At 38.0% G+C, this 17,115-nt stretch overlaps 1 protein-coding gene across 5 annotated transcripts in view; it reads left to right on the forward strand.

Annotated features, from left to right (window-relative positions):
- Positions 1 to 17,115, forward strand: part of RIT2 (Ras like without CAAX 2) — a 207,765-nt gene that overhangs the window by 164,102 nt on the left and 26,548 nt on the right. For 4 of the 5 annotated variants that reach the window (XM_085567495.1, XM_021538919.4, XM_085567496.1 and 1 more), the window contains one exon: positions 5,918 to 9,435. The exons of the other annotated variant lie outside the window; for it this stretch is intronic. In XM_085567495.1, coding sequence (XP_085423621.1) covers positions 5,918 to 6,145 — 228 coding nt within the window. In that variant the 3' untranslated portion in view covers positions 6,146 to 9,435. Of the gene's footprint in view, positions 1 to 5,917; positions 9,436 to 17,115 lie in introns of those variants that run through there. 5 annotated transcript variants of the gene reach the window in all.

Raw genomic sequence — 17,115 nt, forward strand, 5'->3', positions numbered from 1 at the left:
AAAATGCCTTGGAACACTTCTTTCATTTTCTTTCAAAAAGATATTCCATGGGATGTATTATGTGAACAAATAACAACAGTGTTTCTTGTCTTAAGAAGACAGAAAGATTGATTTTTCTTGGGTTTTTTATGTTTCTGCTCATGTTTTAAACCCCAGCCACTACTGTAATAGCCAAGTGTTTGAGCTTTGACCTGAACAATAGCATTTCACACTTGGAAAGATCCCTATTCCAGCCTGTAGGAAGTCTCTGACACCATGCCTCTTGATACTTGTCCAAGGGAAAAAAACAGTAACTCTCAAAACTGACATAGGTATAATGGATCTGCTCTTTGCTTAGTGGTTTTCACCACATGTTTCTCAAGACACAATTCAAATATTTACAGTGAATGCCTTTAGCTGTAATAAAGGCAGATGGTAATATAGAGGCAGCCATCTCAGCCTTTGCTGGACCGAGTCCTATCCATCAAAATAAAAAGCTTCTCCCTGTTCCAGACAAGAAGCAGTAGTATGGGAGAAAAAAGGGCTCAAGTTGACCAGGGAAGGCTTGGGTTGGATAATAATAAATTTTTTTTCACTCAAAGGGTCATCAGGCATTGGAACAGGCATCCCAGGACAGCGGTGGAGTCACTGTTCCTGTAGATGTTCAGAAGACATGCAGTGTGGCACTTCAGAATGTGGTTTAGTGATGGGTTTCTCACTGTGGCATTTGATATTATAGGTCTTTTTCAGCCTAAATGATTCTGCAATTGTATGATTAATGAGAAAACTCACAAGTGTTCTGTGAGAGTGTCTTAGACATAAACTTTGTGGTCAGTGCTAGAATTAAAAAAATCACTGCTCATGTCAGTCAACACTGATTCTTTCCCATTTTGTTGTCCATGATGGCATTCTTTTTCTACATCTATAAGATTAATTTTCTCTTTTTCTTTTGGCAAAGTTACTTTATAGAAACTGAGAAAAATGGGAATATTTTTGATCTCCACAGCTCTTTCCTCTAATATGTTATGGGTTTACACCTATACTGAAAGCTTATTATATTTGTCTTGATATGCCAATGGAATGGGCTGTGATGGGGAGGGACCCAAATATGAATGCCTACCTATCTCCAAACTGATATCCAGCTAATAAACAGCTTGGCACCTGGTTCTTTTCTGAAATAAAACTTATTGAGAAACAGAAAAAAAAAAAAAAACACCAGACATGAAGGGAAAGGATGTCAATCTTTCTGAGACAATATTCAGAACTTTTCCTAGTCCTATTCATGACTTTTCCTATTCCTTTCATTACTTACTGTTTACTGATGCAAATAAGGCTGTTCAGTATGCTGCTGCCCTCTCTATTCACTATCTTTTCCTTACAACTCTCATAAACGATTGCCTGTCAAAAATGCAAATCATAATCAAAACCAACAGAAATTCCTCTTATTTCCCTTTGTGGGATTTAGATGAGCACTCTGTTGAGCAACATGTGTATCCTTCTGTTTCTCATCTAGACCATGTGCCTTCACAGACAAAAGAATACTTACAGAAAAAGGTTTTTTGATATAAAATTATCCAGAATTATATAACTGAATTATATGATGACAACCAGTGTAGAAGTCTGTACAAAAACTTAGGTGAATCCTTGCTCTGCCTAACACTCCACTTGGAGCTTCCAGATTTCTTCACAGCGATCTGGAGGTTCCAGTTATGAGGGGAAAACTGCAAAATTCATCTGAAATGGACCATGCGGCATCAGGGATGAAATGCATGAGTGGAAATTCATTGCTTCCCTGCCTGAAAATCCCCACTAATTCACCCAGAGTCAAAATGTTGACTCTGATAGCAAAATCTCCATCAGTGAAATCTACTTTGGGATCCTTCTGATGCTGCCATGACCAAAGGAGGTAACAAAGCTGAACACAAAATAGTCTGATCCAGCAAATGACAGTCCAAGGGCACAGGCAGACTATTGATCTGTTTAGTTTCTGTGCATTTTCAGTCTCAGATACAAGTATTCAGGTATTTTTATGTCTGCTCATGGGGGCCAATGATTGCCAGTGCCTCCCCACCCACCACCCAGCCCAGGTGGTTTTGTGCAGGAGCTGACCTTAGTGGAGAACTGGCTGTCATAAAGATGGCAGCTCATCCATCACAGCTTTCACAGGCTGTCAGCGTTGCATTTAATCTCACTTGTAATTTTCCAGGGGAGGTTTGCAAAAGCCACAAACAGAATCCTAATGCTATATAATGAAGTTTGTAGCCAGTGAATGCTTCCCCTTGGGAAGGAAGCTGGGCTTCCTTCTAGGTGCCCTCAGCTATGCAGAGATGGGAAATTCCCAGCTCATCCTACAGTCCCATGTGCTGTTCACATGCTGTTGGAATAGGTATATCTTTTCTAGACAAGATTCAGTTACATGTTGTCACAGGTCACTTCCTTCTCAACTCACATGGGCTCTCAGAAATGTGCACTCAGAATCCTGCACTTAAGAAAAGAAGACTTTTCTAGCCACTTACACATTGTATCCATGAGGCTTCATTCCCATTTTATGGATTTAGGAGCTCTTGCTCATTGGTTGTGCTGCTAGCTTCAAGTCCTTCTGTAGATCTTGATCAAAACCCCACCCAGATAATGACAGTTTTTAAAAGTTTGAACCAAACTCAGGAAAACTTCTGTCAGCATTGAAATTTTCATTTTTCATTATGTTCACTACACCAATCTTCCACCTTCATTCCCTTCTTGAGGTGTAGCAGCACAGAAATAAGATAAGTTGGAATCAATATGACCAGAATTATACTCTTGCAAACAGTGCCAGATTCAATCAAGAAGGGTTACTCTAAGGATGAGATATAAAGCTCAGCTTCCCAGATATATATTCAATAGAATGACCTCTCTCCATGACCTGTCTGTCTGTGTCATGCTGCCAGATCATATCTTCCACTGATACAGACCCATAGAAGCTGCAATTTGTCAACAAGTACCTGGGCTGTGCAGATGTGGAATGGATTCCTATGATACAATTTCTCTTCTGGAAATAAGATGGGAACAGGCTAAATCCCTGGAATTATGTGGGCCTCAGTCACCTCATCAAGCTTTATCCCTTGTTTCTCATCCCATAGGTGTCTAGCATCTTGACCAAATGATGAACCAAGAGAAAAATGTGTATTTTTTTTCTCTAGACACCTCTTTATATTTACAGATTCTTCAGCAAACAGATTAGTTAAATTACTATAGCTGCCTTCATTGGTGCTGGAAGCAGTAATGATCATTATTGCAATGTTATATATTAAAAAATTATGTTTTCAGCCTTGAAGCTGAAAAACATCAGCTAATCATCCTGAAATTGTTTGTGCCAGGTGTCCTCCTCATGCTGAATTAGCTCTTAAAATTTCTCCAAAGCAGTTAATCACTTCCTGAGGGCAAGATTTAAGAAAAATGCCACGCTTTGAAATGAACTATCACCATTAATAACTTTAATGTTGTGTCTGTAATTTGGCAGAAAACTGGAGTTCAAAACCAAAGTTTTCTTGCTTTTTAAAGAAACTCAGTCAAATTTGTCCAAGTTGTTAACCTTCAGCCACAAAAATATTGGGAGAAAGTTTTTCTGCATGATTTAATTCTCCTGAGTATATCCATCTCTCACAGATCTTAGCAGTCTTGTTTCATTACAGAGCATGGTATGTCTTCCCTGCAGTTATTCTTCCTTGTAGGATGAAGAAAACATATTTTTAGTCCTAGAAAATAAAAAAAAAGAAAAAAAGAAAGAAAAAGTTGAACAAAGGAGGAGCAAAGTGGGGTACAGACTAGAAATTCACATAGAAAAAGAAAGGACAATTTTTATATTTGAGTATTATTGTGCTGACACCCTAATTATATTTACAACCTTGCCATTATTTAACATAGGGATATTTTGGTTCATGTAGATTTTTTCTTCCTTTGAGGTAATAAATATATGCAATCTTCATTGCAATGCATCTCTGTGCTATCATTTGCTTAGAACTGCAGCATCTTTAACAATTTTTTTTTAAATCATCCTTCAGTTCAAATTAGGCATCGTAAAGAAAAAAAAAAAATCTTCATTATAAGGTCCAAAATAAAATAAAATAGTCTTCTTCCAGACAATCAATTTCTCAATGGTGCCCAATAGACATATTGAATCATGCATTTTGCTTACACAGCTGCCCAGAGAAAAACTAAGGACGATATTTTTGCCCATCTCTTTTTGCAAAAGCTTGGCAATTATAGCTCTTGGAAAGTGGTAGCCATCTTTTATTTTGTCAGGAAGTATTATTCAGGTTGGCATACAACCTCCCTGCTTACCCTCACAATATTCCAAATTAAATTAAGATTGTACCTGAAGCATAGAGGCCTGATCCTTGCAAATGCTACAAAGTTTATGACTTGATGCAAAGGGGATTTCTGAGGAATTCTGAGGTCTGTGTTATACAGGTACGTGCATGGTGCAGATTTACCTCCAGGCTGGAATGAACCTATTTTCTGTCTCATCCCAAATCCTCTTTCTCAACGTATCTAACCTTACAGATAGGTGGAATAAATGCAATGAAGTTGTGTCATAATTTAATCATAAAGGGCATTTGCTTCACTGTAGGTGTGAGAGTGTGCTTGTATCTTGAGTCACAGGGCTTTATTTCCCTAATAAATATAAGTATCATTTTGGCTGCATGAAGCTAGAAATCAGAAAAAAACAAAACAAACCCAACTAAAACAAAACACCAAGATAATTCTTGTGGTAGACAGAAGCAATTGAGACTTTCCATAGTCTATCATATAGCCTTTCACAAGGCCATCTCAAAGTACTGTTTTACGTTTTCAGAAAGATGTTTGGAAAGTGACTTGAATAAATCATGATATTCAAATGTAAATAAAAACAAAACCTGGTATTCCTGACTTAGAATTTGAACATACAATTAATATAATGAATTTATTCAGATTTATGTCAAAATACTGAAAAGAAAGGATAGCCTGTTGGTTGGGAAGCTGGGTTAATTTAGAAGCTCACAGGGTTTGTTTTGTGTTTTTCTGTGGACTTCATGTTACTGGATGAATTCTCAAAGTGTAAAAAGTACCTTAATTGGCAAGCAGTGGCAGCTCTTACAATAAGTATTTATGCTCTATTTTATGCACACATTAATCAGCATGCTGAGCACCCTTCCATTTAGCAGGCTGACAGGTCAAATGCAAAGAGATAGCCAATATGGAAATTTCAGAAAAAAATGATCCCTGCTTCAGAAGTCAGTGAAAAGATCTGTCTTGTTTCCCTCTCGGCTCATCTGTTCCTCAAAATACAGACACATTTCCCACATGTTCTACAAGAGCAGTAAGTACACAAGGCTACTTAGGGAAGATGAGCTGAAAAACAAATATATTTTGGATCTTCATACAGCTCAGGTATAAGCTCAGTGATAGGATTACAGGCCTGCAAAGACCAAACCACTCCAAGGCATGCTCAGAAATTAATGTGACTGAAAAATATTAGGGTATGAAAGCTGGTGTACTTAAAGAGTCAAGTTTCCTCCAGGATTAGGTTAATGCTCAACAAGGATTTTCTAAGGACTTAATTCTGTGTAAGTCTTTCTAGTCATCTATTCCAGCCTATAGAATAAAAGTACCAGCACTGTCAAACCAAGGATTACTATACTAAAGAGGGGAAATACATGGAAAAATTGATGCATCAGAATTAGGGACATAATATACAAGAGCAAATGAATATTGTCAGTCTGCTCTGTTCAAATACCTCATGAATTCAACATGAATTCACCATTGAATCTTATCTGTTCATTGGTGTCAGATTATTTTCCTGGTCAGTGATTTGCAGGATCTAAGAATCAGTCTATACATATTGTAATGGTCTCATGTTGATTAATGTTTTGTGCATAATATTTTGTGCAGTATTTATGGAATTTTCTTTTATATGTAGGTCTCAACTGAAGAAGGAATGAGCTTAGCCAGAGAATATTCCTGCTCCTTTTTTGAGACTTCAGCTGCACTCCGCTTCTACATTGATGATGTCTTTCATGGACTAGTGAGGGAAATTCGAAGGAAAGAGTCCTCACTGTCCATGATAGAGAAGAAGATGAAGAGGAAAGATAGTCTGTGGCGGAAACTTAAGGGGTCTCTGAAGAAAAAAAAGGAAAGTACAACCTGATGGAAATTTTCCATGAGCCGCTCATCAGGAGCTGACCACAGTAACCTGTAATAGTTCAAAAAGGCAGCATTGACACAGCATCTTCCAGGCCAGGTCCTGGAGTTCCTTCCCTTTGGCTCTAATGCAGAAGTTGCTCTTTGAGGGCCCAATTAATGGTTTCCCTGTGACTCTTCTGTTCTATAGTGTCATTTAGCATACCCTCTCATACCTTTTCTGCAACTCTGAGTGGAGAAAATACTGTGTTTTTTAACGTGTGCTCCATGGCTGGTCTTCAAATGCTGTGAGTTACGCCAGCATCCAAGGCAGAAAGCTTCTGCCGGCTCTAACACAATGGATACGCTTATTGCCTCCTTCTCTGCATGCACAGGTCATTTCACCATCCCAGGAATGAATGGCATTGATTTCAAAAGACATTTTGACTGTTTGAGGACTTTTGGAATGTAACCTCCAGCTTTGAATTCACACCTAGGTTTAGGGTTAGCGTGTGCTCAGCTTGCACGCCGTGTTTGTGTGTGAACATGTCTGTGAGCCAGGCTCAAAGGGAACCTGGGGATTCACAATTCTGACCCCATGTTGCCCCATTTCTTGTTGTGTCCTGCCCAGACAGCAGTTAGGTTTTGCAAGCAGAGTACAAGTTGTGCACCAGCCCTGCAGAGGCTGCAGGGGTACTGCTCTGTCTCCTCTGAGCTGCACTTGCCAGGTGCCATCTTCTACAGACATGCTGTGCATTCAAGTAATACAAGAGGCTGTGTTGGAAAGGAGCATTTAAAGTTCACCTGGTCCAAATGCCTGCAATGAATGGGGAGTCTTTCAACTTGATCAGGTTCCTCAGAGTTCTGTTCAGCCTGACACTGGATGTTTCCAGGGATGGGGCATCCACTACCAATCTGAGCATCCTCTGCCAGTGCTTCACCATCAGCCACACTCCCCTGTCCCATCAAGGAGCTCGCAGGTGCTCTGTCGGTCCAATGAGTCCCAAAGCCCTCCATGGAGCAGTGCAGCTCTGTCCCTGCATGAAATAGCATCTGTGATGTAGCATCCAGCCCTTGACTTACTAGACAATTGCATCAGCTCAATCACCATTGCTCATAGTCCTTGACCATCCAATTGAGCCACTTGACTGAGCAGTTGGATAAGTCTTTTTAAATATTCCTTTTTAAAGCTGGCATGAAGTAGAGTAAATGTTCATAAACTTTTCTCCCCTGGAGTTCCTTTAATGTTGTTGCTATTTATAAATTTTATAGATAGAATATGCATACGCATATCAAAACTAAAGATTGTGATTTCCGCGGAGCTATACTAGTAGTCAGTGTCATTTGTGTCTGATCTGGAGTGATAATGGATATAACAAAAAATATGTATCTTTGTTATTAAATGTTCCTTTTTCACTTTTCTTCTGCAATTATTTTGCAGAGTTTCAACCAATTATATTTTGCATAGTCTGGGTGGGAGTAGATTTGTTTTCCTCTATAAAATTTGGAAAGGTTATGGCAATGTGAAAAACTTTAATTCATTAAAATCTAATGGTTTTTTTCTCTGCTCTCCCTTCCTTTCAAGGGATTCTGGATATATTTTGTGACTTGTCAAAAATCCTTCATCAAAAATAGTGGTTTGCTGTACATTTTTAGACATATGTGGCTATATTTCTATTTGAGAAATATTATTTTGGAGGAATACAAATACATGTATACATTCAAGGTGAATTTTCTGCTTCCTTTCTCTGAAAACTGAAATCTGTATTGATACCATTGTAATTACTAATATTATTTTATCTGTATTGCCACAGAGATTTTAGGTCAAGTGTCCTAGAGACAAAAAAGATGCATTTGTCCAAAGAGTTTATGAGCTAAGTGTTAGTGGAGGGACAACAAGAGGCTGCACTGGACAGATGGCAGCTCTGAGAAAATAAATAACAAGGGGAAACATCTGTGTCTGTTCCAAACCTGCACACTGCACAGGGGAGAATGAAGCAGTCATTCCCTGCATAAGAGAGCATAGAAATTACCACCCTGAGAAACCTTGAGGGATGGTCTTTGTTTTTTTCAGCAGACACCTGAGTTTTGAGCCAATTGAAAATCATTTACTAAGGGACATACAATATCAACATGAACTTGACTCCAAAATTTTAGGGGTACCTTGGTTCAAGTCAGTTTTTAAGACAAAGAAAAGTTGCAGAAGACAGCATAAATACAGTCTACTATTAAATCTTAAATATATTAACTTGATTAAATATAACTACTCAGCGGCATTGAGGTCATCTGGCACAGAGCAGCATATTTTCATATTGTTTAACTTCTTAGCCTTCACAGCAGGGTTACCACACACAAGCTGCTCTTGGAAGTGATTCCTGGACTGTACCAGGTTATGCACCATGCTGATCAAGAGATCAAAAAATTCTGCTCTTCTGGTCTGTAACCGAGATAGACACCATTCTAACATTTTGGCAGTAAGGATGTGCTCAGGTGTCTCCTGGGATATGCTCAAATTAGTGGCACAGACACAGGATGCATCATCATATTTTCAGATGTAGCAAGCCGATGAAAATGCCAGGTTCTGTGTGTCTTCACAACCAGCCCTGAAATGACCATTTTGAAAAGTATTTGATACCAAGATGGTCTCTTCAGGGAGAATGAGGTCTCATATCCTCTGAAGATATTCTGTTACGTCTTCTATGAGTAATTTCAGGCATTGAATTAGGCAGAGAAGTCTGTATTTATCTCATTCTGCTTTGATCATGTTGAACTTGAGGATGACATCCAATCATTCAGATCCTCTCTTTGGTTAATACAGAGAGAGATACTGTTGATTTTTCCTATATGGCATGGATGGTTAGCATATGGCGAATCCCTCCTGAATTGGCTGTCTCTTTCCAGTAACTGTATTTCTCTCCGCAAAAAACAGACCAGTCTCCCAGTTAACATTTTGATATCTAAATTCCTGTGGGTTAAACCCCATCCATAAAGGTTTTTCCACTCAATATCAACAGCAGAGAATAGTTCTGCAAATGCTAGGCATTGAGCTTTGTCTCTGAAACACATCACCATCCGTTACTTCTAAATTGGGAAAGTAATTCTGATTTACCATGAACCAATTCCTCAACAATCTATAATGCTTAACCTCAGTTAATTGAGCAGAGCTGATGGAAGTTAGAGTCAGTGAGGATAACATAAGTCATAACTGCACAAGATGCTGGGTGCAGCTCCTTTACCTAATTAATCACTTTGATTCCATCACAGAAGATTGCATTTAGCTGTCAGACCTAGCTAAAAGAATAAAAAAAACCCAAGCTGCTCTGTGTCTGAAGACTTTTCTGTGTCTGACTATTCTATCATCTAATCGTGTCTGGAAGATTTGAAGAAGGAAACAGATCACTTTATTTTTTGCTTTGTTGCCTACAATCCCATGAAGGTAGCAGCTATAACTTATTCCACCATCAGTCTGCGTTGCAATTGAACCATAATTCAGGTTCCTACAGGAATATAATTAAAGCCAGCTAATAAATAAAATAAAGTAATAACAATTTGCAAAAGAATCCTTGGTGTCTCTCACAAATACGTAATATATGGCAGTTAATTACCCTTCTTCACAGCTGTGGCAGATCACATGCTGCGTCTAGTTGAGAAGTGATCTGGGGAAGATTGTAAGACAAGGTGGAATATTGCAGAACTTAACTTTTCCATTATACATGGCTTTTGCACAGCAACCTTAGAATTTTTGCGCAGTATCCTCCTGTGTTCCCTCAGACTGGCAGTTCATAACTGTGTTAGGAATCTGATGTCTTTACAAATGATTGAAAATAGTTTCTTTACATGCCAAAAAATGTCTGTTTTGAGACTGAGATGTAAGAATGCATAGCTAGAATAAAAAGAAACAACTATCTTTATTTTGTCCACTAAATACATAATACATATATAAAAATATATAGGCAATATGCATACACTATAGGATGTATAGATTCTGGATGTCTCTTGTTTGTTAGCTTAGATATTTGAGTCCTCACTCTATCATGACAGAGAGGAAAAAACAAAACAAAACACAACAAAACCGCAAAACCACAAAGAAAACCAAGTTTAGTCTCATAGTGAAGATTTAAACTCCACAACTGTGTAAAATTCTTTTCCCATGTTGAACATATCTTTTGGTGGCCTAGATATGAAATTTGTGATAAGCAAAAAGCTACAAGAGAGTCTTCTTGTAGCAACAGTAACCAAACCTATCTACTGCAGCCACCTCAGATGGTGACACTGAAATAATGTAGAGTGTTAAATTTATAACTGTCCATGTATTTTATATAAATCACAAAAAGTTTGTGGCTAGTTCCTAGAGATGTACTAGTCTTGGTCAGAATTTGTACTAACAATTGAAAGAGGAGTGTCTAAAATGGACAATTATTCTAATATAAGTTAATTAAGTATACCTACAGCAGTTAGCCATATTTAGACATTCCCTTTAGGGACTCTTATTTATGCAAGTGTGCATCACACACTTTTAATTGCTTATGAAATTGCTTATGAAATTGCTTATGAAATTGTCTGAAAAACATTCCTGAAAATTAGAAGAGGAATGGTAAAATCACAGAATGCGACTTAAATACAGTATGAAAATCTCTATTCTCCTAACTTTTAATGGCAGTTGAATGGAATAGCTCCCTCTTAGTACTATTTCTAGCTTGATCTGTCCCTTCAAGCATGTGGAATTAAGATGTCTGCCTGGCAAAATGATTTGTAATGGGGATGGCATTGTCTCACAGACACTGTGAAAGTCACCCCAAGAGGCATTGCCCTGCACCTCTAGTCTGATTTATCACTCCCTGATGCTCTTGGTTCTAAACCTCCTCAATTTGAGCTCTCCAATTTTGTTACATCGTGCTGAATTATGGGGTTGTTTTGTGATGAGGACAAATGTCCACTCAAGAGCACCAAACTCATTTCATGATCTGAACTCTTTCCCCAAGAGGTAATAAAGACAAGAACATCCAAAGCCATTGCATCACCTGCTGTATATCTTCTGTCAATAGATAATTAATGTGACAATTAGATTTTCCCATTCTCGCACTTTGTCATGCATCATTTTTTTGCAGCGCTTTTGGACTTAGAACTATTTCAAAAACTGCATGAAAAATCTAGAAAACCATCCTTTTCCATGGTGCTCTTGGAACAGAATTCCAGTAAAAACATAATTTTAGGAGGTAAAGTAAAGCAGGTCCTATAATAATATTATATCTGCTTAGTTGTATACAAAAAGCCCAATGTCATTTCATCTTATAGATTAGGTACAAACAATAGAAGAGAAAGGCAGTCTATTTCACATCTGTGAGCTTCACCATAGAAAAATCTTATATAATTATGCTCTTCCTGCATTCAAGCAAGATAGTTTGAAATTATTTTTCCTGGAAAGAAGAAATCAGGATAGAACTAGTATATTAAATAACTGTATGGTAAACCATGGTTGTGACTTCATTTAGCCCATTCAAAAAGTTTACTATGCAGTTCCTTCAATTTGTCTCTCTGCAATTCCAAAACACCAAGGGTAACCAATCTGTCTTGAGCTCTATCCAGACTCTCTTTTTCATTTTACAAGGACATGTAAATTTTCATACTGCTTACATTGTTCACCCTGAGGAGAAAGAGTAATGTTTTTCCTGATAAAGTTTTGCAAAGTCACTCAGCTTTCTGAATAAAAACTGAATTTACTTCCAATTCTAGACATTGCTGACTAATCACAGGTGCCTCTTTATGTAGGACATTGACTGAATAAACTTGAACACATAAAGCATTTAGCCAGCATAAGTGGGTAGTGCCTCTGAAGTCAGTGGAAAATCTTACAGTTGAGTCACATCTGTCTCCAGAACAAAATTGCACATTACGGCATGATAATGAATATACTTCAATCACATAGAGGAAGATGAGGTTTCTGCCACTGAAAACCTACAAAATCCATAACCCAAAGCAAGACAATTTAAGACAGAATAAACATACTATTAGTAATGAGAAGGATAGGTAGAAGGAGTAGAGCAGAATACAGTATAAGTAAATGTATGAAAATCATGGAATGGTTTGGGTTGCAAGGGACTATTAAAAGTCATCTGGTTCAGCCCTCCCTGATGTAAAAAGAGATAACTTCAACTAGATTACTTTTCACAGAGCCTTATCCAACCTGACCTTGAATTTTTCCATCTACCACCTCAGTGAACAACATGTGCCTCAACTGAACTTGGAAACCCTTGAAGCATTCTCCACTCTAGGTGAGCCTTAGCACCTTTTGGAAGGGGACCAAGAGCAGAAAAAATGACAAAAATATATAAGGCAAACTGCAGAGATTTGGTTAAAGTGCACTTATCATAAGAGTTTGGTGGAGGATATTAAGACAAGATAAGTGATACTAAGAGAAAACTGAAATTGATGATGATTGCCTTCATCCTTCATGTGGATCATGAAATTCGGTTGGCTTAGATAATGAAGGGGAAAGATCAGAGAAGTTACAACTGCTGTGAGTATGCAAGATGGTTTCTGAACTTTTTTTGATGTAAATCAAATAAAAAGAACACAGGACAGAATGGAAAATTGAGCAAGAGGGAACAATACCAAAACTCAGTAAAGTGAATGGGAAGTTTGTATTTCCTCTCACATCAAGTTTCTAATGTCAATCTGCTTGAAGATGACTATGGAATAAGTTGGTCCCTCACTGAAACTTTAGACACTTAAAAAAACAAATCTCTCTATAATCTTTGCTGTCTCCCTGTGCTGCGTATGCTTCAGGAACTAAAAGCAACTCTTTCTAACAGAATAGCTGAGGAAAAAGTAGGATGCTCAGCTTTGTACTTTTGGAAAGAAAGCATCAAAACCCTCATTTGTATGCCTCATAACTAATATAAAAGATGGCATGATAGCTCCCTGCTGAAGATTTTAAATGATACTTCAAATATATTGTTTCATTTGGGAGAGCAGCTACCAGTTTGCAACCAGTGCATGCAGATCTTTTGCTGCTAGCTTTTTCCCTCCCATTGTGCTCAGACCAGATGTTAGTGAAAAATGTAGGAACCATTTTCTGCTCTCCTGTTTAGTTAATAGAGTGTTCACTGAATACTCCTAAGTCTTTATCTAGCAAAACTGGATGAAATCCAAGTTATCAGAGAATACAGCAGGGATGTCTTTAAGGAGGCAGATGTTCAAAGGAGTACTTTGAAGAGTTTTTTGACCTGTGAGGAGTTGATTACCATGATGTGAATGAAAGATGAGAAGGAAAATAGATGAAACCACAAAACCTAAGAGAATATGCTGTACCTGCCAACAAAAAACTTCAGAAAGACTTAAGTTATAGAAGCTGTAAAATTCTGCTGTGATAAAAGTTCTGAGCAAGGATAGATCTTCAGGGACTGCAGAAAAATTTGAGAATGCTCATTACCATCTCTGTTCTCCCACCTGACAGATTTTTCAATCCACTTGTCACTGAGTAATAAAATTCATTACAGGGAATCACAGTAGTTCAAATAGATGGGACAGGAGAATCTACACTGTGTCACAAAAAGATCTTCAGTTTTAGTGGATAAGGAGGTCTGACTAGTCTGAAGATTTCCCACCATGCATTAGATTTTGTAAATCAAGAGCAAGTTTGAAGACCATGGTTAGAAGCCCACAGTTCATCCTAGACATAAATCAGTGTCAATTATTTCACTGATATACAAATAACTGTGCTGTTTGTCAGCCTGGTACTGAAGCAGCCTATCCTCTTTACCCAGCATCTTCCAGACACTGCACAGAACCTGCAACCCCATGTATTTTTCTGTTGCCAAAAGGTTCACCAGCAGTGGGTGAGTGCTGAACCTCAGGCTCTGCCTTACTGAAACATGCTGTTGGCCACCTCTGGATCTCACCCAGTCAGAGCCTGGAGGAGGAATTTCTTCCATCCCTCTGGGCTGCAGAAGGTCCTTTCCCCTGGGGTGGGTGTGAACTGGAGCAGAAGAACCATCACCCCTAGGAAGGCATCTGAAGACAGATGCCCTTTCCAACCATCCTTGAGATGTGCTGAGCACACAGGCAGCAACAACTCTTCTTGACATATATTTCTTTTCCTTCAGAAAGTCTTAGAATGGTAGAGTTAAATAAAATTTACCATTTTTTACAACTTTAGAACTGCATGTGCTCTTTTTGTCTTGCAGAGAGGGGCAGGCACTACATGACTGCTTTCTCACTGGAAAATATGCACCCTATACACCCAAATATTCTCAGAGACACACACATATACAAATACACACTGTATTCCAACCCCAGAATTTAATTGGTACCCATTTATCATGCAGCCTGCATCTGAAATAAAATAGTAAACTAAGGATGATTATTTTTCCACATCTTTGTGCTACCAGAGGAAAAAAAAATGGATCACGTGCTTCATAATTTTACTGATAACACCCACACCATCTATTTTCTATGTGGCCCATTGGGTAACTTTCAGTCATTATTTTCCTAAACATAGAAATCATAATTCTCTTTTTTTCACTGCAAAGAAATACAGAAAAAGCTGTTTAAATTAAATGTATAATTTTAATGTTGCCATATTTGCCTAAAATAAGTTCTAAATTTTTTCAAGTGCATCAAATTAAGGTTGTAATAATTCATGGTGAAGATAAGCAAGATATGGGCATTTGGCGGAGTACTTGCATGTGACTTATCTTAGGTATTTTTAATCTCTGTAAAATATTTATGCCAGTGAGAGAGCAGAGTCTGCTGGGGTGACTTTGGGTATGTACATTAATAAGCACTAGCAGAAAAAAAGTAAATAGATGTTCAATATTTGGCTAACTTCCAACAGTAGAGACACATTAGAGAGTAGGCAAAGCTTGCAAGGGAACTGGTAAAGGCCTTTATATTTAGGTCACCTATATTTAGACAAGATAAAGCACTAAGTCTTGTCCTACTAAGAACTGTCCCAGATTAATAGATCATTTCTCTACCCAGCTTTCACATTTTTGCAGAGGACTGCTGTGCTGCTGCTTACAAAAAAAGCCTGGATTTGAAATAAGTTTGAGTATGATTTAACCAAAAATAAATTGCATTTATCATTAGAAAATGGTAAGTTGAAAAGGATAGGGGTCTACTTTACTTCAATCAACTCATAGTATATTTTGTGGTAAATTTTTTGGTTAAGTTTCTGTATTTAAGCATTTGCAGTGCTTAGGTAATACAAGTATCCTTTACCATAGGTTTCCCTTTTAAAGAATAAGACTTTCTGTAGATCCTAATTTTGGTATATTTCCCAATCCCTCTACCTTAATTAAAGGTTTACAATACAACAGAAAGTATGTTTCATACTGCATCCAACTAAATGACCTTTCATTGCTGAAGCCAAAGAAGAATTCTCAGAAAGCAGATGAAAAGACATTCAGGCATGTTGTCTATCCTCGTTCAAATACTGTTCACTAGAAACCACATGAGTCAGAAGTTACAGCTAAGAAATCGGCAATCCTCAAATGAGACTTTTTCATAAAAATATTTTCGAACTTGTTCTGGCACTTGTTTTTGAACCTGTAAACTTTGGCATCCAAGAAAAAGGCTAAACCTTTTGTATCCAGTTAAGTTGCATGACACCCTCCTGAGAAACCTTGAGAAACACAAATTATTTTCCATTTTTTATCCAATTGCAGAATAGATACAAGTGTCATATAAATTCACAAATGTCTCTACAGAAAACAGCATTGAGACTGCTAGAGCTTGATTTCCATAGCTGAATGTGGCTTTTTTTTGCTTCTTGAGGGTCACAAGTCCTTCCACAGAAGAAGCTAGAATCTCTGCACAACACCTCGGGGCATCCCAATAGGATTCTTGGGCAGGCAGGTATGTGTGAGAACACAGGAGACAAACTAAACCTCAACATATGTAGATGTTTCATTGTGTCCCGCTTTCATGGGATGGTTCCTGACCCATGGCCAATGTCCCAGTGATGCCAAACCCAACTGAGAAGGTGTTACCCTCAAAACTCTGAGAGGAGTTAGATTACAGAATCCTGGAGTGGTCTGGATTGTAAAGGAGAGTAATAATCCCTTCGTTCAAAACACCCTGCTGTGGGCAGGGACACCTTCCAGTATGCCAGGTTGTTCAGAGCCACACCCAGCCTGTCCTAGAATGCTTCCAGGGGTAGCTACAGCTTCTCTGGGAAATTGTGTCAGGACCTCATGATCCTCACAGACAGGGCCAAATATATATTCACCCACTCTATGCTGTGGGGCCATATACTCCAGCACTCTAAAATACAAAAACCCTCAAACTGTTGTTTCTCCCACTGGCAAAAGGAACAAGTTATCTCACATTTCTCACAGCAGCTCCTTGAATAAACTTTGAGTGCTTTTGTGACACCTGTGCAGGACCAGTGCAGCAACAAAATCACTACTGACGTATTTCCAAGTGATTATACTATGGCAAAGATGCTTATGTGTTATGTTTTGTTGTCTTGTAAATTCAAAATACATTTGAGAGAATTGTGGCAGATGCTCTGAGATGTGATAGAAGTTAAGGTTCTATGGGTTATCAGAAAGAAATTTATGTAGTCTTTGAGTTTGCAGTTTGAAAATGAATACTACAGTGTCTAGAAGAAGCACTGCATTGAGCAAGCATTTTTTTTTTTATTATTGTTTTATCCAATGGGGAAAAACATTTAAAGCAGATACTTATTTACTTGAATGCATCTTAGGGTCCTACTCCACACTGGCTTTGAATAACTCTGCATGTTGTTATCTAGTTACATTTATTTTACCTTAGTTCTAATTGCCTCATCTGAGCATTGAAATCAAAAATATAGCATTACTTGTGTGGATTGTATTACCCAAGCTTTAGAGGTATCTCAGAAACCCTCTCTAAGAGGTTTCCTAGGGCTTTTTCAAAACTAGTTATAAAATTATCAGTAAATTCATTGTAATGATCACTTCTTATAGAATCACAGATTTACAGAGTTTGGGTTGGGAGGAACCTTAAAGACCA

This window comes from Lonchura striata, chromosome Z (genome assembly GCF_050655825.1).
Source record: "Lonchura striata isolate lonStrDom1 chromosome Z, ASM5065582v1, whole genome shotgun sequence".
Classification (NCBI taxonomy): Eukaryota; Metazoa; Chordata; class Aves; order Passeriformes; family Estrildidae; genus Lonchura; species Lonchura striata.